Raw genomic sequence first — 19,504 nt, 5'->3', positions numbered from 1 at the left:
AGAAATAGAAGAGAGAGAGAGAGAGAGAGAGAGAGAGAGAGAGAGAAAAAAGAGAGAGAGAGAGAGAGAAAGAGAAGAGAGAGAGAGAGAGAGAGAGAGAGAGAGAGAGAGAGAGAGAGAGAGAGAGAGAGAGAGAGAAATAGAAGAGAGAGAGAGAGAGAGAGAGAGAGAGAGAGAGAGAGAGAGAGAGAGAAGAGAGAGAGGGGGAGAGAGAGAGAGAGAGAGAGAGAGAGAGAGCAGAGGCACACGCAAGAAGCAGGCCGGAGGAGGAAGGTGGGTGGGCGTGCAGAGGCGATGATTCCACATTCCACATTCCGGGTCGGCCTCAGTTAAAGAGTTGGTTGCCTGCCTTGCCCTCTTCTTCCTCCGCTCTCTCCATAAATGCCCGCCCCTTCCCTCCTCCCTCCGTCGCTCTCTCCCCCCCTTCTTCTTTCCCGATGGGCAGGGCGAGGTGCTGCCCGAAGCAAGGCGTGAAGAGAGGGGCCTGGACCAGCCACGAGGACCGCCTCCTCTCCGACTACATCGCCGCCCACGGCCTGGGCCGCTGGCGGAGCCTCCCCTCCAACGCTGGCCTCAACCGCTGCCCCAAGAGCTGCCGCCTCCGCTGGCTTAATTATCTCCGCCCCGGCATCAAGCGAGGCAACATCACCCCCGAGGAAGATCAACTCATCGTCCGCCTCCACAACTTGCTCGGCAATCGGTGCACTCTTCTTCTTCTTCAATCATCCTCATCATCATCATCATCATCATCATCATCATCATCATCATCATCATGTAATCATCGCCAGCACCATCTTTATCTTCTTGTTCATCCTCGTCATCATCATCATCATCGCCAGTACTGTCATTATCTGCTCTATTCATCCTTTTCATCATCATCATAGAATCATCACCTGTACCATCTTTATCTACTTCTCCATCCTCGTCATCATCATATATCATTGCCAGTATCATCTTTATCTACTTCGTCATCGTCATCATCATATAATCATCACCAGTATCATCATTATCTACTCTCTTCATCCTCGTCATCATCGTCATGTAATCATCGCCAGTAGCATCTTTATCTACTTCTTAACCTCAGTCATCATCGTCAAAGAATCATCACCAGTAGCATCTTTATCGACTCTCTTCATCCTCGTCAACATCGTACAATCATCACCAGTTCCATCTTTATAGACGTCTTATTACTCTTCCTCTGCTCCTCACCCTCATCTTTAAGATCCTCATGATCATCACCCTTATATTCATCCTCATCACTATCATCGTGATTATCACCGCCATATTCTCTTCATCTTCTTCTCCTTCGTCCTCAGCATCATCAATTTTGAAGTAGCATTTTGTTCTCTGCACGTATGCAGTGTGGCATGACCCAGAAGCAAGTGGTGCACTCTTCTTCAATCATCCTCATCCTCTTCATCACATAATCATCAGCAGTACCATTTTTTTCTACGTCTTCATCCTCGTCAACATCGTATAATCATAACCCGTTTCACGTTTTACCTACTTCATCATCATCATCCTCATCATCATCGTATAATCATATTCCTCTGCTCCCCCTCCTCATCACGATTATCTTCGCCATATTCTCTTTATCTTCTTCTTCTTCTTCAATCATCCTCATCAACTCCTGCTCTGCAAGGACGACGGGTTCGATTCGATTCTCGAACGATAACCCAAGAAAACACCATCATGATCACCATGATCTTGACGTTGATGTTGGCAGATGGTCGCTGATAGCGGGGAGACTGCCAGGCCGAACAGACAATGAAATCAAAAACTACTGGAACACGAGCCTCAGGAAGAGAGCGGCGGCGGCGGCGGAAGACTTCCCCGATGAGCGGCGGCGCCGCCGTGGCGACGGCGACGACGACGACCGAGACCTCGGCGGCGCGCGCGTGATCCGCACCCAGGCCCATCGCTGCACCCGGTTCGTCTTCAAAGACCGTCTCTCCCCGGACCGCGGCGGCGCGCCGGCGCCGTCCCCTCCGCCGGCGGCGGACTTGGAGATAGACGAGTACTTGTTCGACTACGAGCTCCTGCAATTCCTCTCCTCTATTCCCATGGCGGAGTGACCGATTCGAAGAGCAATGGAAGGGGGGAGGAAGCAGAAAGGAAAGGGGGGAAAATTGGGGATTACGGGCGGCGGCGGCGGGGCTTGGCGGGGGCGGCGCCGCCGCGGCGGAGGGAGTCCCAGAAGACGGGCCAGTTGCGCTGGGCCTCGGTCCAGCCCAGGAGGGAGCCCTCGCGGAGAGGGTCCCAGCTGGTGGAGACGATGCCGTAGCTGATGCCGAGGAGGGCGGTGCCGAAGAAGAAGAAGGAGACGAGGAGGGGAACCCAGGTCGGGACGTCGAGCTTGGCCACGACGCGGAGGTAGTAGAACAAGGGGAAGAAGAGGAGCCCCACCGCCAATGGCGCCCCCACCGAAACCCCCATTCTGCGCATCATCCTGTTCGTCACCGCCTCCGGTATCGTCGCCTCTTCTTCTTCTTCTTCTTCCTCTTCTTCTTCTTCTTCTTCGTCCTCGTCCTCTTCCCAGCCCTGCCGCGGCTTCTTCTTCCGGCGCTTCACCGGGGCGGGGCCGAACCCGCGCGGCTTCCTCGTCGCCGCCGGCGGCCTGTACCGGCGCGGCGGCGGTCTGAGCGGGAACGCGGCGGCGGTCGGCGGCGCGATCGCGCGCAAGGACGGCGGCGAGCCGCCGAGAATCGGCATGGAGGCCATTCCTCTCTCGAGGGTTATCTCCTCTGGAGGAAGGGGGGAGGTAGAAGGTGGAGGGAGGAGACGTGGCGGTATCTGGTCCGCTGAGTGGTATCGGGCTGAAGAAGGTGGGCTGGGGGGAGTTGGGCTGCTCTGACAGGCCCATTCGGGTCGCCTGACCCGGGCCAGCTGTCGGCCGGCCGGTTGACGCGACACCCGCCGCTACCCGCCAAAACGTTGCCCAAACGGACGGCCCAGATGCGTTTTTTTTTATCTCGATCGAGCCTCGAGCCTTTCTCTCTCTAGCCAAGAGTCAAGTCAGAGCTGAAGCGGCGCTGCCACGCAGCGGCGCATCTGTCCCTTTGGGTGGGACCCACCCGCAGACGCTGACAAACCCGGGGGATATTGATATCTAGATATCTAGAGAGAGAAAGAACCGGAGAAAGAAATCGCTAGAGATAGAGATTAGAGAGAGACCCCTCCAGCTGTGCCCTAACTCCAACAGTTGCTAAAATCAGAGACACCCGCTCCCCAGGATCACCGGAACTCTCTCTCTAAGTCGAGACTTGGAGGAATTGCCATCTATCTCGGTAAAGAAGGAAGAGATTAAAAATATCGTGCATGGAGTCGCCGCTTAAGCAAAAACCTCTCCCCTCCGCCGCGCCCCGAGTCCCCCCCTCAGTCCTCTGCAGAAAAACCCCAACTCAAATTAGAGTTTTAAACAACAACAAGAAGAAGAAAAACCAAAGAAGAATAAAGGGTACCGGCGTTGGGAGAGCGAGAGCTGGTGGTGGAGAAGTCGGAGGAGGCCATGGGAATGGAGATGGAGAGCTGGGTTCGGTTGGAGCGCTCGTCGTCGAGCTCGGCCCAGGAGTCGCGCGCTTTCGGCCACTCGTCGAAGAAGGGGCGAAGCGGCTGGCTGCCCGGCTTCGAACCGCCGACGCCCTCTCCGCCGTGGCCGAACTCGCCGCCGCCGAAGAAGCAGTGCTGCGGCTGGTCCTTGGACAGCGAGCTCAGCGTCACCTGCCCGTACTCCGCCGCCTGCTGCGCGTAGTTGCTCTGCAGCTTGTGCAGCGCGTACGACGGCTGCGCCGGGATCTGCCGCCACGCGCTGTCCAGCGAGAAGTCCATCCCCACGTTCCTCGCGCTCCCCGACGCCTCCGAGAAGAAGCTGTGCGCGTCCCCGTCCGTCTTCACCCCTCGCATCAGCCTGACGGAAAAAGATCAAAGATGAGAATTTTGGACGGCCGGATGGGGGGTTTTGATGGAAGATCGGACGGACCCGAAGGAGGCGGGATCCATCTGGAGCTGGCTGAGGCCGGCGCCGGTGAGGGAGACTGGGGAGGCGGCGGCGCCGCCGCTCAAGGACTGGAGCAGCGCGCCGCCGGGGAAGCTGCTGGCGCCGCCGGATGACGCCAGGGAGGTGACGGTGGATGACGGGGACGAGGAGGCGGACGGCGTCTGGGAGAGAGTCGTCGGCGTTTCCACTGGCTTTCTTGAACGATTCCTTCCGCGGTGCATGTGCCGCTCGCAGTACTTGGAGTCGGGGTGGGCGTCTTTGGAGCACCGCCACTTCTTCCCGTCCGTCCTCCGGCACCGTCCCGGCTCCGGGTCGAGCTTCTTCCCGTAGAAGTTGCAGTACCCCACTGTCGACCGAGCGAGAAGAACAAAACCAGCGATAAAATAAAGATGGATAGATAGAGAAGAGGGGTTTTTTTCTTTCTTTTTTCGTTTTTTGGCTTACTGGCGGGGTGATGGTAGAAGCGAGCGGCCATGGACTCGAGGCTTCGGCGGATGGGGAGGAGGAGCTCTTGAGGAACGGGGATGCCGGCCATGAGATACTTGAAGATAAGGGCTTGGTGCTCGAGTTCCTGCCACTGGGACGCGGTGAAGGGGGGCCGGCTGCCGCCTGCCGCCGCCGCTGCCGCCGCCGCCGCCGCCGCCGCCGCCGTGCTGTTCATGTGCGGTTGGCGCTGCTTTAACAAGCCCTGGCTAGCTCAGAGCGAAGATCCCCTCCCTCGTCGAGGTGCAAGCCTGCTGCTGCCACTGCAATAAAATAAAACCCGGAAAAGAGCGGACCCGGCAGGGAGGAGCTCGGACAAGAAGGCGACGATAGATGGAGATAGAGATAGAGATAGAGAGAGAGAAGAGGAGGGATCAGACATAGGCTAGGCGGGCAGGGAAGCAGGAGGAGCAGGGGGAATAGAACGGGAAGCAGTTAAAAACGGGAGTAGCCATTTCCAGGCGGCAGAAAGCGGGAGAAGAAGAGGGTGCTGCTGGGGTAGGCAAGGGTTTCCTCGGTCGTAGGGATCGATGCGGCTTTTTATAGGCAGCTCAGAAGCGCAGCCATGGGACTTGAAGAGAGCAAAAAAAAAAAATGCCGCGACCAGTACTCGCACACAGAGAGCGAGAAAGAAACCCAGGGTTCCTCGCCCTCTCTATTAATGCGGCCAGGGTTAGAGAGAGAAACAGAGATGGCAGGATTTTTGTGCGCGGCTTCGCCCCTACAGGGAGAGTGCGAGATAGAGAGAGAAACCCCTCTACCCAGGGTTTGTTCTCTGCTAGAGTGGGCTGGGAAAGGCCTCATTTTTATGAAACTCGGATAGAGAGAAAGAGAGAGAGAGAGAGAGAGAGAGAGAAGAGTTATGTCTAGAGAGAGAGGTGGGTTGGGGGGGGGCTCGGGTACCCAGACGAGATGTGACAAGACGTCTGCAGGCAGAGACCGTCTGATGAATGGAACTCGCAGCCTGTTTCTCTCTCTAGGAGAGCGGGGCCACCCACCATCAGAGGGCTGGCTGACAACGCGAGCAGCTGCCCACATGTAGAGTCACTCTTATGGACTGTCGTCGTCAACCTCGAAACCCCCACCTGGGCTGACCAACTCCGTTATCCTCCTCCTGTCCAATCTACACCCTCTTCCGCTTCTCCTCCTCCTTCCTTCCTTCCTTGGCCAGTATTCCAGTGAGCCTAGCCTAGACCACCCTCGCCGGAACTCCGCCGCAGCAACGGTCAATCTCCGCCGCCCCCACTTGAAAATCTCAAAACCCTGACAACCAGCTTGGCTTCCCCTCCCCGGACAGCAGCTCCATTTACCCCCGGGATGAGAAATCCCGGATTTACCCCTGGGTTTTTATTTACCGCGGCGGCGGCGGAGGAGGAGGAGGAAGGGGGAGGTCACGTGAGAAAAGCCGAGAGAGGAAGAGGACGAACCTGCGTCGTCTTCTTTTGCTTTAATCTTCCTTCTTTTGCCTGGTCGTCTCTGCCAGTGGCGACGCCATTAAAAGGCCTCCCGAGCTCTCCGTACTTGCATGATCCCACCTGCCAAGTTCCACCATCTCTCTCTCCCCATAACACCCTGACACCGACACGTATTTCCCGGAAAGAGATGAGCCATGCCCATCCCAAAAGAAAGAGATAGAGATTCCTGGTCCGCCCCCATCACATGTTACCCAGAGAGAGAGAGAGTTAACGAGAGAGCGGAGGATCTAGCCTCTCTCTCTCTCTCTCTCTCTCCTCGTCCACTGTTCCCCCCCACCCCTTCCCTACCTACATAACGGTCTTCCCCACAGGAAAAAACCCCATCTCACCGAATCTCCCCCCCTGCAAAACCCACCAACGTCAAAGTACAGAGAGATTATAGAGAATTTGGTGGGGGGAGCGACGTACCGGTTGTCGTTAAATGGGCTTGACTGGGCCGGGAGATGAAGGCCTGGAGCGCGACCGTGGAGGCCAAGACGAGCAGCACCAGAGAGAAGAGCTGGGTGTTGGCGAGGAGCTCTCCCCGGGCTTGGAAACCCGGGGATCTGCAAGTTATCTGGTCCATCTTCAGAGAGCAGCCCTCTGGCATCATCCGGCCGTAGAGAACGAAGGCGGTCTGGTAGAACCAAAGCCCCTGCAGAGTCACCCCCACGCCGCTGCACAGGTCCGCCGGGAAGCTACTGGGCAGCAGCGCCGCCGCCGCCGAGGCCCCCACGCAGAGCCCCACCAGGATCACCAGTATGAAGTGGTAGTGCCCCTCCAACCCGGTGTGCGCCGTGGAGTGGAAGTAGAAGAGCAGATACTCCGCCATGAACGCCGCCGCGCCGAGTAGAGACAGCGCTTCCTCTGGCAGGGGTAGAAATCTATCCTCAAGGGTAGGCGGTTGAAGAAGAGGAGATTGAATTTTCACCTGGTGGTCTGCGAGAGGAGCGCGGCGAGGCCGAAGAGGAAGAACATGAAGAGCATCCCCGCGTGCTCGAAGTCATTCATGTGGGCGGAGTTCAGGACGCCGCCGTTGACGAAGATGCGCAAGTGGGGCGCGTAGAAGAGCTCGATGCAGAGGTCGAGGAAGGAGCCGCCCACGATCACGTAGAGCTCGAGGTGCTCGAGCCGGCCGCTGAAGGGATTCCACGCCCGCGCGCGGAAGCCTTGGGGATTGGCGTTGAAGCGCGAGAGAGAGCTCCACAGGCGCCAAATCCCTACCGTGAGGAACAGCGTTCCCGGCAGCGCGTGGCCTTTGAAGGACCCCATGAAATCCCTCCCAACCAGACCTGTTCCTGTTCGGATCGAGGGAACAGGAAGATTGCCGACGAATCAGAAACTCTGACCACAAAGGACAACCGAATTCGATCTTCTGAAAATCCTTTTTCGAGTGGAATGAAATTGGATTGCATGCGCCGTCGATAATTCATCGGATCGCCGAACGAGATGATCGTTTCGTCGTCTGATGTGTCGGATCTAAGATTATGCGGCACAGCGGAAGGGATATTCCGCGAGGATTTAGATCTGAGATCCATTAAGTTACATGAATTTGCCGGATCTTAAAAAAAATTGAAAATCACCTGGATTAGCTCGTACGTATAATAGCCTTGATGCTACTGCCGCTGCTGCTGCCAATTTCTCCTGGAAAACCAGAGATCGGAACAGACGACAGAAGATCAGACTCGACGCGATCAAGATCCAGCACGATCCATTCGCGGCGCCCTTCCTCTTCTTCTTCCTCCCGATACGACCGTCTCGGAGAATATATAATCAATGAATCAAGCGAGACATCTCCCTTCAATATTTAAATATCCAACTTTACTCTCTCGGCCGGTTAAAAGCGGGAAAAAACGAAGACCGATCACGTGGCAACTGGCAAGCGGGCCACGTGGCCATTCCGTTCAATACTTCTCCCTCCCGATTTATTATTATTTTAAAAATCTTTCAAAGCGAGATACGTTATTTTAGAGAGGGGGAGTAGAGGTCAATTATCTTCTCCAAAGGACTTCAGTTCTGGAGGAGTAGATCAACTTGCTTCTGCGGCTGAATTCTGGAGGAAGACGACGGCGAGGGCGACGGCGGAGGCGTAGATCGAGTTTGGAATTCGCTGGACGACGGTGCCGACGCCGGGAACGCCTTCCGTGGCTCTCTTTGTGATCAGAGCAACGGCGGGGGCGATCAAGAGCGCCACGATGAGGTTCTGGCCCACCGTCGTCAGCGTGTCCGCCGTCAGCTTCCGGATGAACGCCGCAAACTCCTCACGATTCAGCAGTCCATCGAGATTAACATCATGCTCCTGCACCCAATGAGATCATCAGTCCTTGATCTGATTCTGAAAGATCATCAATTCCAGTGCATCTGGAATTCAAATTAGACTCAGGCACATATCAACCATCCATCAATGTCAACGTCATCAATCTTGTTGCATTGACGTTCCATCAGGCAAATGCAAATTATGAAGGAAGTCCATCAGATTGAACTGATCGGGTGGATCAGGCGGCTGATCGATGATCAGTTGCCCGATTGTGGATCAAATCAAAAGATCAGGCAAGCCAATCACCGTTACGCCTGCCCTACTAGAGATGGTCATGCAGTGCGGTGCGGAAATTCACCGGAAATGGAAAAATTCCTGCTCTCCCAAATCTCTTTGGTAGTAATCAGGACCACCCGTAAAATTGGAGGTCTGTAGGGTGGAAATTAGAACCGACAAAAACCGCCCCCCCTCAGGAAACTATAGTCTAGCACGTGGGAGCGCCCACTGATGACTAAAAAATTCACTACATTTGACCAATCACCCACATGACTCATTTATTACAATTATTTAAAAAATAACGGTCAATGCTCAGAAAATTTTGAATCGCACTGATGATCAAAACATTCACTAAATTTGATGCCAAATTCACAGACAAGAACCCATTGACCAATCGCCCACATGACTCATTTATTACACTTATTTTTAAAAAATCACTGCCGAAACCTCTTATTATTAGCACGAACCCATAACTATTTGATCTCATTTGGGTCCCATTGCCATAGTTTAAATGACAATCACGTTATCGTTATGCCAACGTCATCGACAACGTTGACGTTGAAGGACATTTTTAAATTTCCCCCGTTGAAATCATCATCAGAAGACGTCAACGTCTAGCGTCATCGTCGTCCGACAGCACAAAACCCTAAATTCAAGAACAGAGATGACAAAATTACCTTCATCAAGGCCATCACGGTAGCTTTCGACGGCGGATCGTAGTGAGGTCCAGGCAAACGCTTGTTCATGTCGCTGATCGAATCGGCGAAGAAATCATCAGACGTGGAAGGGGAAGCAAGGAATCGAGAAGGGATGAAATGTACTTGAATACGGTGAGAATCGCGATGTATACGTCCTCGAAGGTCAGACGATCCCTGCCGGATTCCTCACGAAGACGATCGAAGACCTTGTCCGATATCTTCCTGATCTGTTCTTCCCGCCACTCCTTTCCTGAAAAAATCGTTGAAACAAAACTTGAACGAAGAAGTAGAAGAAGAATACGAGGGGAAAAGAAAGAAGTGGAAGAACAGCTTCGCAATACCGTTGAATTTCTCGCGGAACTTGTCTTGCGCTGTTCCAAGAACTTGGCCCATGTCTTCGTTCTAGAGCTGGAATTGCAGAGGGCGAAGTGGGGGCGGGTGGGGAGATGAGGCGAGCATAATAGGAGCCTTACGGTGTAAAAATCTGCTGCGCGGCTAGGATCTTAGATCCACACGAATGAATAAACACTAAGAAATTAAAATAAAGAAAATTCAAGACGTGCACTTGTGTGTAGGGAAGTCTCTTGCACTGGTTAAGGATCGAGGGAGGGGACTAAGCCCCATTAGGTCGTTGATCGGTTTGTTAAACAGGTTTAGAACCGAAAGTATATTATTTGATATTTATTTAATATTTTTATAAAATTCTAAAAATATCAAATCCAACTCAACAGAGAGGTTTCTATTGATCTCAGCTTAGATGCCGTATATTTAATATTACAATGAACATAAAAATTCTACTTTGACTTCGACATTGACTAGTCAATATAACCTGAGCGTGGGTAGTGTTATCAGCGTTTTTATAAGGATCCAGACCCGGACCAGTCTTCGACATTGGTAAAACCTATTAGTTCAGTCGCACCAATCTAAAAAATCAAATTCAAAGTCAAAATTAGGTCAAAATTACCTTTATTAGGTAAATACACCATTTTGCCATAGATTCAGAACAAATTAAAGAAAAAATTGTACTTCTACATATTTGTATACATATTTATGTTTATATTTATATTTGGATCCATATATATTTATATTAATACGTATACAAATGCATACTTATGTAATTACATATGTGACCTTGTAAGTGTATATATATATAGTTTATGATAAATTGTCAAACAACTCAAAGAGATGTAGTTGTCCAGAGGTCCTAGATTTCTTTTTCTGCCCAGCTTGCTCTTGATACCAAAATCAATAGCGAACTATTGGTAATCCCATGAATTTTGAATTGATGGTATCAGTTCAGTCCATTTTTACCAAATTTTGGTAAAAAATGATGAAGCCTACTTATGTCTTATGAAAGAAAAAATGCTTAATAGTGAGTTTCCTTGCTAAATGTCCCTCCATCAATTCTCACTTGTTGCTCTATGATCGGAATCTAAAATTTATAGCACTATTAAAAAATATAATACTTTGATGGTTTGAAAATCAGAGTTCAACATTTTGATGACCTCATTGTTCCTAATGTCTGCAATGAGAATTTAATACAATTATAGATATCCTTTACCATGTTATAAGTCAAAACATGATGAGATGCATTTTTCATGTCCTCATGTTTGTGACGAGGTCATAATAAGATGACCATTTGTATCGAAACACGTGTTTGAGTATTATTATTTGAAGGATAGTCGAGGTGGGCATCAAGATATAGAAATAGAATACCATTGTCTACTTGTACTCATATGATCAGAAATAGAATAGCCATTATTATGGAGACACTAAATAAATATAGAGGGTGTTCCTAGATGAAGAGTTCACTAAATTAATACGCATGAATCCCTATATTGTATGGTTTTTAAACATCAATCAGGACAATTCATATCACAATCCTATATGTGGTCCTAAGACTTGAGGGAACAAGGACATCTGTGGATGTATAGTTATTTTTTGATATCACCTATATGTTGTTGGATTCTAGAGGCCTAGATCTAGATGAACAAATCAAAACAATTCGCAGCGGAAGACTTGAACGAATCGAACGGCATCAACAAAAACATTAAATGAAGTACCCTTCCATGGATCGCACCCGTGATTTCTTAGATCCTGAAGTGAGCCGAGTCGAGCTGCTCACGTGTGCAACCTCTAGACGTATTCATGCGGTCCTCGGCACATCGGATCTCCTCCTTCTCATTGATGAGCCTCGTTCTTTCTCCATCGGCGTCGTTACATCGTCCCGATCACATCGGGGAGGGAGAGGGGCTGTTGGGAGATGGGAGATTCTGGCCGTTCGATTCGTTCAATTGTTCATCGTCCTGAACAATTCTGGCCTAGGTGAATTTCGTTGAGGGCCTTCCCCTATTTATACTAAGTGGGTATTTTTCATAAAAACCCCCAACACTTAAGTATATCTTCCGATGTCCAAAAGACCATTTGTGTGTGACCCTCTAGGCCCATGTATCAGTCTAGTTAACGACTCTAGTGGTGCAAAAACCTTTATTGGCCTTCCAAATTAATTATATCATCATATAGATTAATTATCGTTTGATTGGTTTAACCCAATTGATAGGTCGAGCCTCTGACACGTGGGGTGCCAAGTTACACATCGTGTCCAAGAAGATACAAAGGAGTGTGTATCGACTCACTCATGGAACTTGTTCATCATCAATTACCATGTATGTATAATCCCTCATCCACTTGATGCTCCTTGGACGACTTAGGGTATGGTCAACTGTCAAACCCTAATCGATCATCCGAGTTAGTACCGATGCATTCATCGGAGAACTCTTCTGCGAGATTTCACTACCTTGGCCAAGGACTTCATCGCATCGTCTTCCTTGAGCTGTCACCTCTTATACCGAGGGTGGACGATCCCATCTTGACCACGCAGTCGTCTTCATGAACTTCTTGATGTACCCAAACTAAGACCGTTAGAATCCCATGATTCGAGACTCGTTAGCCATAGACAAACTACAACTGTCCGTCCACAAGACGTCTTTGGTGTCTCAGGTCTAAGGAACACCTACGCAACCGTGACGTGAATCAACCTTATTGACAGTTCAATAGAATACCATTCAGGGATTCATATGGATCAATTCAGTGAACTCTTTCCACTAAAGAGCACGCACTATCTATCCTTAATGTCTCCACACTAATGGCTACGGAAACGGCCATACTCATCTTATGAGTGAGGCTAGATAGTGCTATTCTATCTGGATACTTTGATGTCCTTCTCGCGTATCCTTTGAATAGGAATGTTTAGAATACATGCTTAAAGACTAGTGATCTTCGTATTACGATCTCATCATAATTCACTAAGTCAGATCATGTATTCATGGACTTCATTAGAAGCATCACACGTGCACTATAATGAATACGTTCTATTAATGAACATGGAACGAGATGTGGAATGTGTGATTGGCTTGCCGGCCACATATATTTCCATCATATGTCTCTAACCATTACAGGTTAAACTGTCCTACCTTGGATGGACTAAGTCCACGAAGGTCATTGTGTGGTCAAGATGTGATCATCTTTCTTGATATAAAAAACATACTAATACAAGGAAGAATATTTAGTTAAACATGTCGAGGGTATTAGAACTATGGAAGAGGTTGTTTTTTGATGATTTAGCCATGCATCAGTAATAAATATAACACTCAATATGGGCTTCACAGCAACTTATAGCATGTCAAAATTCTATGGGAGAGTTGACATGTGCCTTGCTATCTTCTAGAGTATAATGTTTAACTTCCCACCCACTAGCCTGGAAACTTAATCCATCAATAGGTAAACGAATCGTTGATTATCCAACACATATGTTCAGATGAAAGATTAATAAGATTGATCAATAAAGTGATTGCAAAACTACACACACTATATTGAATGATTCCCAAAAGTTATATCCAAGGCCCATAACAAAATAACACCTTCAGATTGAAAAATTGCACATATTATTTTGAAATTAAATCATACACTCAACACTTTTCCCCATTTAGAGAAAATGCATCCTTTAAAATGCCAATGAAAACAATTCCATTAATTTTTAGATTTTGGCCCAATGTGCATCTCCATTCAAGAAGTATATTTTTTTACTATTTTTTTACTTTTTGCACATTCACGAAGTATACAAGACAGTATGACAAATGAATTACAATCAAGGCCACATAATTCACTTAGTATTTTGGTATGTACTGATGCATTATAAATTGTAATCACCCCACTTGATTCATAATTTATATTTATTATGTCAAATAATGTTGAACAAGATGCAGAATGTGGAATTGGATTGCAAGTTACATATATTCACGACAATAACTGTGTTGGGACATGGAAAACCATGTTCATGATTAGAAATAATCTCATATGTAACATCTTTCAAAAGCCTCCTATGATTATAATATCATTTACATTCACAATTAGCACCCTTAGTCCTCATTACTCAGATGCATTTCAATAGTACTACATTTCCAAATTTATGACTGACTCCTATAGGAATAAATAAAATCTAGCATCTAAAATTCATGTGAAGGAATTGACAAAACTACAAATTAATTTTTGATTCTGTATTAAGGCATCCATGTAATGTATCATTTTAAAAAATTGCTGATAATAGTGATTTTAGGCAAAACAGTTTATATGGAAGATCTTGGACTCACCATTGTAATTTGTTTCTAAATTCGTTTTTAATCTGAGCTATAAAATAAGAGAAATAAGAGATAAGATAAAGTCCATCATAAACCTACCATGTTATGTATGTGCATAAGAATTTGACCATACATGTTTTTTGTCTTCTATGGTTGAAACGAGACCTCCACAATTCATACAAAGGAATACTCCAAAAAAAAAATTCTAATGACAAAGAAAATCATATGATCTAATCACATGTGCATGATTCAGATCCGTGATTTTTCCTCAAGAAACATTGAGTTGTTCATGTATCCAACCTCTACATGTACCCATGCGATCCCTATCATATTGAATATCCTCCATCTCAAAGATCTCCATTATTTTTCCATTGCCCTCATTAGATTATTCTGAACATATTGGTGTAAAGTGTGGTCTACCTAAAAAATTATGTGATGTGTGAATTGCATTCAATCCATCCCCCTGTTTATACTTCGTGAAATTTTATCATATCTTCTAACGTCGAAAACACCATTTGTGTGGGACCCCTAGGCTCATTGATCACTATACTTAACAACTCCAATGGCTCAATAACCTTTATTGCCTTCGAAACCAATCTTCTAGATCATCATGTATATTATGTAATCATAGATTAGTTTAACCCAATCGATAGGTTCACTTTCTTACTGTGACTTCCAACCTACATTTTATGCTCTAGACGATACAAAGGAATGTGTCTACTCACTTGTGACACCTTTTATCATCACTTACCATGTATGTGTAGCTCCTCATCCACTTGAAGCTCCTAAGATAGCTTACAGTATGGTCAAATGTCAAACCCTAATCAATAACCCGAATTAGTATTAATGCATTGTGGATCATGAGAAAACCCTTCTCCAATATTCCACTTCCTTTGCCAATGACTCCGTCGCATAATCTTCCTTGGACTATCTCCTCTAATATAGAAGACAAATAATTCCACTCAATCATCTTCATGGACTTCTTGTTACATCTGAACTAAGGTAGTTTGGAATTCATGAATAGGAACTCATAGGTCACAATCAACGTTCAACCATACATCCACATGACATCTTTGGTTTTTTAAGTCAAAGAAAAACTTGCACAACCATCATGTGAATAAACATGATTGATAATTTGGTATAATGCCATTCATGGATCCACATGGATCAATTTGGTGAATTTGTTTTTCTAAAGAGCATCTACTATCCATCCTTAGCGTTTCTACACCAATGGCTACAAGATAGGTCATGCTAACTATATGAGTGAGACTAGATAGTGATATTATATCTAGATATTTTTTATGTCCTTCTCAAGTACCATTCGACTAGATCTATTATGAACACATGCTTACATATTAGATTTCTATATATTATGATCTCATCATAATTCATTGAGTCGGAACATGTATTCATGGTCTCTATCATAATCATGACACATACATTATAATAAATATATTGTATGAATGAACATGAAACACATCATGGGATATTTTTTTGGCCACATATGTCAACAAATAGGTAAAAAATTATTCAAATAATGCATGTAATAAATATAGTTTTATAATCAAAATGCAATCATTATTAATTATATAAATATAAGTTGAATTTGAACTTAATGATGCAACCACACGCTACTAATTTGCAGCACAAGGGGTCAAACAAGTGTTAAATAAGCACATGATAATAAATATCCAATGGCAGCCTTTATCCTTGCCCATGGGTGAAAAAATCTAGGTGTACTATTTGAGTCAAATTATCAATATCCATGTCATTATTTCAATGGGGATGATGATATGTATTAACAAATTTACACTAACAGTCGTTATGACATGAATATGTAATAATCTCAATCATAGTAATTGAGATAATAGAAATTTTGGATTCCTTTGCAAAAGGAAATAGGCGGCATTTGTTGGGTTGTGTGCCTTGGTTCATCCATGGAAAAGATGATTCCATGGATGCGGAAGTGCGTTAATCGATTCTGAATTGATCTTTAAAACAAACATCAAATGTACCTTGGGGAAACTTGTTCCACCCTGGACTTTGTCGCTCTGAGATTGTTCTGAAGCCATTCATGTGTCCAGCCTCCAGAAGTATCCACACGATCACTTGGCTCTTGGATCTCCACCTTTTCTTATACTCTTCTTAAAAATGTTCAAGATCTTCTTACCATGAAGACACTCTCCTTGGTTGCTTGGAGAAGAGCGAGGACAAAGGGGGGTTCTCAAATCTGGCTAGCATGGGTGCTTGAAATGAGTGCCCCTTCCCTATTTATATTTTACTTAATTTTTTCTCAAAACCCCTACAAAGTAAAATATATCCACCAATGCACTTATGACCTTATGCGTGTGACCATCTAGGCCCATGTATCATTCTAGTTAATAATTTTAGTGGCCCAATACCAATTATTGCCCAACATTATTAATTAACTATATCGATATATAGATTAATTAACTAAGGATTCATTTAACCCAATCGATAGGTTAAGTTTCTAGCCCGTGGGGTGCCAAGCTACACCTCGTGCTGTAGAAGATACCGGGTAGTGTTTGAACTCTCTCATGGAACGTATACCATCATCAGTTACTGTATATGTATAATCCATCATTCGCACAAGACTCTCAAATGACTTAGGGTATGATTTATCGTCAAACCCAAATCCGTCATTCGATTAGTACTGATGCTTAACGGGGATCATAGGAGAACCCCTTCTCCAATATCCTCACTACCGTGGCAAGGGATTTTCTGCATCGTCTTCATTAAGTCAATCTTCTCCTATACCGTGTGCGGATGATCCTGTCTTGACCACTCAATCATCTCGATGAGCTTCTTACTACATCCGAGCTATGACTTGGTTGAATCCCATGATTAGAGGCCCATAAGTCGTACTCAAAATGTAGTCGTCCATTCACGAGATGTCCTTGGTGTCTCAGGTTAGTGGATCACTTATACATCCATGACATGAATCAACTTGATTGACATTTAGGTATAATACCATTCAAGGTGATATCAGACGTCGTCGATGGCATCGTCCTACGGGTAATTAACTAGGAGATGTAACTATGTGATCCCTACTCGTGGGAATTTGGACGTGAATCCTATATGGATGTACGTGCAGGTCCCGACTCATGGGAATTCACCGAGCTCCAAGATCCAAGTGGATGGTCGATGACTGTGACAGTGACCTTCTCACCCTCGTCAGAGCGACGACGCTGAATGGAATATTTCCGCAGGCACTCGCATGTAATGAACAGTAGTTTTTTTCTCAATAAATTCTCTCACCTAAACTAACCCGAGCGCGGTGGAGTGCAGCAAAAAATATACTCAAAGATGTAATTTAACTAACGAGCAAGGGGAACGGCGTACCTCGTTGGTGGCGGCATTGGTTGTCAACGTCTTCGTCGGTGCACGGGGTGGTATAAGCAGATAGTTGGGTGTGTTGGAGATGACACAATGGGACTCAACAGGCGGCGGGAATTCGCAGCACTAGAGTGGTAGATGAAGAGCGAAGGATGAGTCGATCCAAAGGGAGATGACACGGAATGCGGCGTGGCCGGCGAAGTGACACAAACTTCACACTACGGAGTGCGACAGTTTATGTTCAACACGATGCAATTCTGTGAGAAGTCCACACCCTATCAGGCAGCGACGCTGAAGACTCTTCAAAATGAAGGACCAGTGCGACTCTGCGGTGCCCGTGGAGGACAATGGAGTGGCCGAGCTTGGCAGATAGCCGTGAGCCAGACCATGGCTTGGTCCACACAAGGCTGAAGGGAGTAGTGACGCTGAAGGTTCTTCAAACCGAAGGGCCAATGCGATTCTGCAGCACCCGCGGAGGACAATCGAGCGACCGGGCATAGTAGAGAGCCGTGAGCTAGACCATGGCCCGGTCCACACAATGTTGAAAGGAGCAACGCCCACATGAATAAAATGGTGGGAAGTGAATAGCTGGAAATTTCCTCTAGTTGTATCACACCGTCATGTCCTCGAGCACCCGGTGATTTTAGAATGGTCAGCCGTATGAGTCATCTGCATCAGGAAGAGCGAGATGGATCCCGCAATAGGGCGTATCGCGGTTCGCGCATTGACCGCGGTTTGAATCCTTGATAGTATACTCACATGCACGCCATGATACACCACCCTGGAAGAGCGTGGCGTACGTCCGTCATACGCATGAGACACTGGGTGCAACTACTGCTCGAAGGAGATGTCTGGAAAGGCAAGTATGGCGTATACTTGTTGTCAGTGAGATCCACGAACGATAATTAGTGGTGTTGTGCGATCGAATGGTGAGAACCACGAACGAGGACCAACGGTCTGGCAGCGCCCACCGTTCTTTGCATTCCCTTTTTCTTCTTCCACTTCTTCTCCTCTCCCTTCTTCTTCTTCTTATTCTTCCTCCCTCTTCTTTCTTCGTGAGATCTGAACACAAGAACAATAACTGCCATAAAAGGAATCCAGGTCTGAGTAGAATGTGCCCAACATGGCCTTATATAGGGCCATGATGGACCCATTACACAGTTCACATAAGGGGTCCCTTATTGGGCCCCTTTTACAACATTTAAAATAAAAAAAACATAGGAGAAATCTTAGAACGTTTCAAAATAAAATGAAAGATAAAGCACGACGATATGGACGTATCACGATGAGTACGGCGAACTCGTCGTGACGAACACAAAACATAAAATTGGATGAATGAAAACAGATAGTTAAAACATGAACACGTGCACAGACATGCTCTACCCGAGGTATTTGAACCCGGGCATCTTCACCAATGCTTTGGCATGCAGGTCGGGCTGGACACGGACCACAGGTGATGCTGATGACGGCGAGGACGACTTCGATGATGTTTTGTCGATGTCATTTGGGTGCGCTCCATCACAAGGATTCATATGGATCAATTCATTGTACTCTTTCTCTAAAGAGTACCAACTATCTATCCTTAGTCTCGCCACACTAATAACCACATGATCAACTATACTTATCGTATAAGTATGATCAGTTAGTGTTATTCTATCCGAATAATGCAATGTCCATCGAATAAGAATATTTAGAATACATGTTTAAAGACTAGTGATCACCGCATTATGATCTCATCATAATTCATTAAGTCATCATACGTATACATGGACTTCATTATAAACATCACACTGGAATAATAATGAACATAGTATTTTATTCAATGAACTTAAATCAACATGGTGCTCTGATTGGCTTGACGACCACATAACATCCATCATCATCTAGGTCAAATGTGAGGATTTTTCAAAAGGATTGTAGAGTATTTTTGTAATAGAGATGATTTCTTTCATGCAATGCACGAATGTAAGATCGATGTGCAATGACGTATAAAATTTTGAATTGCAGATTATGCAACCTTTGGAACATGTGCAATGCACACCAAGCGTGCCTTCATACGGCACACTCATGCACTTCTATTGCATTTTTAGAAAAATAAGAGAAAAGTGTCATCCATCTCTCTCGTTTCTCATTTTTGTTCTCTCTCGTTTCTCTCTCTCTCTCTCTCATCTCCTTCATTTCACATATCTCTCTCCCTCCCCCCTCCTCTCTCTCTCTCGTTTCTTATCTCCCTTGTTTCACATCTTTTTCATAGTAAATACAAATTTTCATTTATAGTTATAAAACAATAAAAAGCATACCCAATTTGTGCATTTTATGTGATGTGGATTCATGTACATGTGGCA

The 19,504-nt window shown here is 46.4% G+C and overlaps 5 protein-coding genes across 6 annotated transcripts; 1 reads left to right on the top strand and 4 right to left on the bottom strand.

Annotated features, from left to right (window-relative positions):
• Positions 1-254: 254 nt before the first annotated feature.
• On the top strand, positions 255-2,493 carry LOC144708942 (transcription factor MYB1-like). The gene is made up of 2 exons (XM_078582397.1): positions 255-700; positions 1,727-2,493. The coding sequence occupies exons 1-2, from the start codon at positions 438-440 to the stop codon at positions 2,073-2,075; spliced, it is 612 nt and encodes a 203-aa protein (XP_078438523.1). The 5' UTR covers positions 255-437; the 3' UTR covers positions 2,076-2,493.
• Positions 2,038-2,721, bottom strand: PAM68 (PAM68-like protein (DUF3464)). The gene has a single exon (XM_078582398.1). It carries the CDS (start codon positions 2,719-2,721, stop codon positions 2,137-2,139), a length of 585 nt encoding a protein of 194 aa, XP_078438524.1. The 3' UTR covers positions 2,038-2,136.
• A 542-nt stretch (positions 2,722-3,263) lies between these two features.
• LOC144708940 (growth-regulating factor 4-like) lies at positions 3,264-5,918 on the bottom strand. Its single transcript, XM_078582394.1, has 4 exons — positions 4,442-5,918; positions 3,980-4,343; positions 3,462-3,907; positions 3,264-3,383 (listed from the first exon to the last, which is right to left on the bottom strand). The coding sequence occupies exons 1-4, from the start codon at positions 4,656-4,658 to the stop codon at positions 3,376-3,378; spliced, it is 1,035 nt and encodes a 344-aa protein (XP_078438520.1). The 5' UTR covers positions 4,659-5,918; the 3' UTR covers positions 3,264-3,375.
• A 148-nt stretch (positions 5,919-6,066) lies between these two features.
• Positions 6,067-7,712, bottom strand: LOC144708941 (plant viral-response family protein). 2 transcript variants are annotated; one of them, XM_078582395.1, is made up of 4 exons: positions 7,518-7,712; positions 6,866-7,232; positions 6,364-6,818; positions 6,067-6,297 (listed from the first exon to the last, which is right to left on the bottom strand). In XM_078582395.1, the coding sequence occupies exons 2-4, from the start codon at positions 7,204-7,206 to the stop codon at positions 6,281-6,283; spliced, it is 813 nt and encodes a 270-aa protein (XP_078438521.1). In that variant the 5' UTR covers positions 7,207-7,232; positions 7,518-7,712; the 3' UTR covers positions 6,067-6,280. The 2 variants fall into 2 exon arrangements, with proteins under 2 accessions (XP_078438521.1, XP_078438522.1); XM_078582396.1 differs by having other exon boundaries at positions 6,866-7,226.
• Positions 7,713-7,832: 120 nt separating this feature from the next.
• Positions 7,833-9,666, bottom strand: LOC144708944 (uncharacterized). The gene is made up of 4 exons (XM_078582399.1): positions 9,507-9,666; positions 9,289-9,415; positions 9,145-9,217; positions 7,833-8,233 (listed from the first exon to the last, which is right to left on the bottom strand). The coding sequence occupies exons 1-4, from the start codon at positions 9,556-9,558 to the stop codon at positions 7,964-7,966; spliced, it is 522 nt and encodes a 173-aa protein (XP_078438525.1). The 5' UTR covers positions 9,559-9,666; the 3' UTR covers positions 7,833-7,963.
• Between the last annotated feature and the right edge of the window lie 9,838 nt (positions 9,667-19,504).

Source organism: Wolffia australiana, chromosome 10, assembly GCF_029677425.1.
Source record: "Wolffia australiana isolate 7733 chromosome 10, ASM2967742v1".
NCBI classification, from domain to species: Eukaryota; Viridiplantae; Streptophyta; class Magnoliopsida; order Alismatales; family Araceae; genus Wolffia; species Wolffia australiana.
The sequence above is the reverse complement of the archived record's forward strand: the minus strand, read 5'-3'. Positions and strand labels throughout refer to the sequence as shown.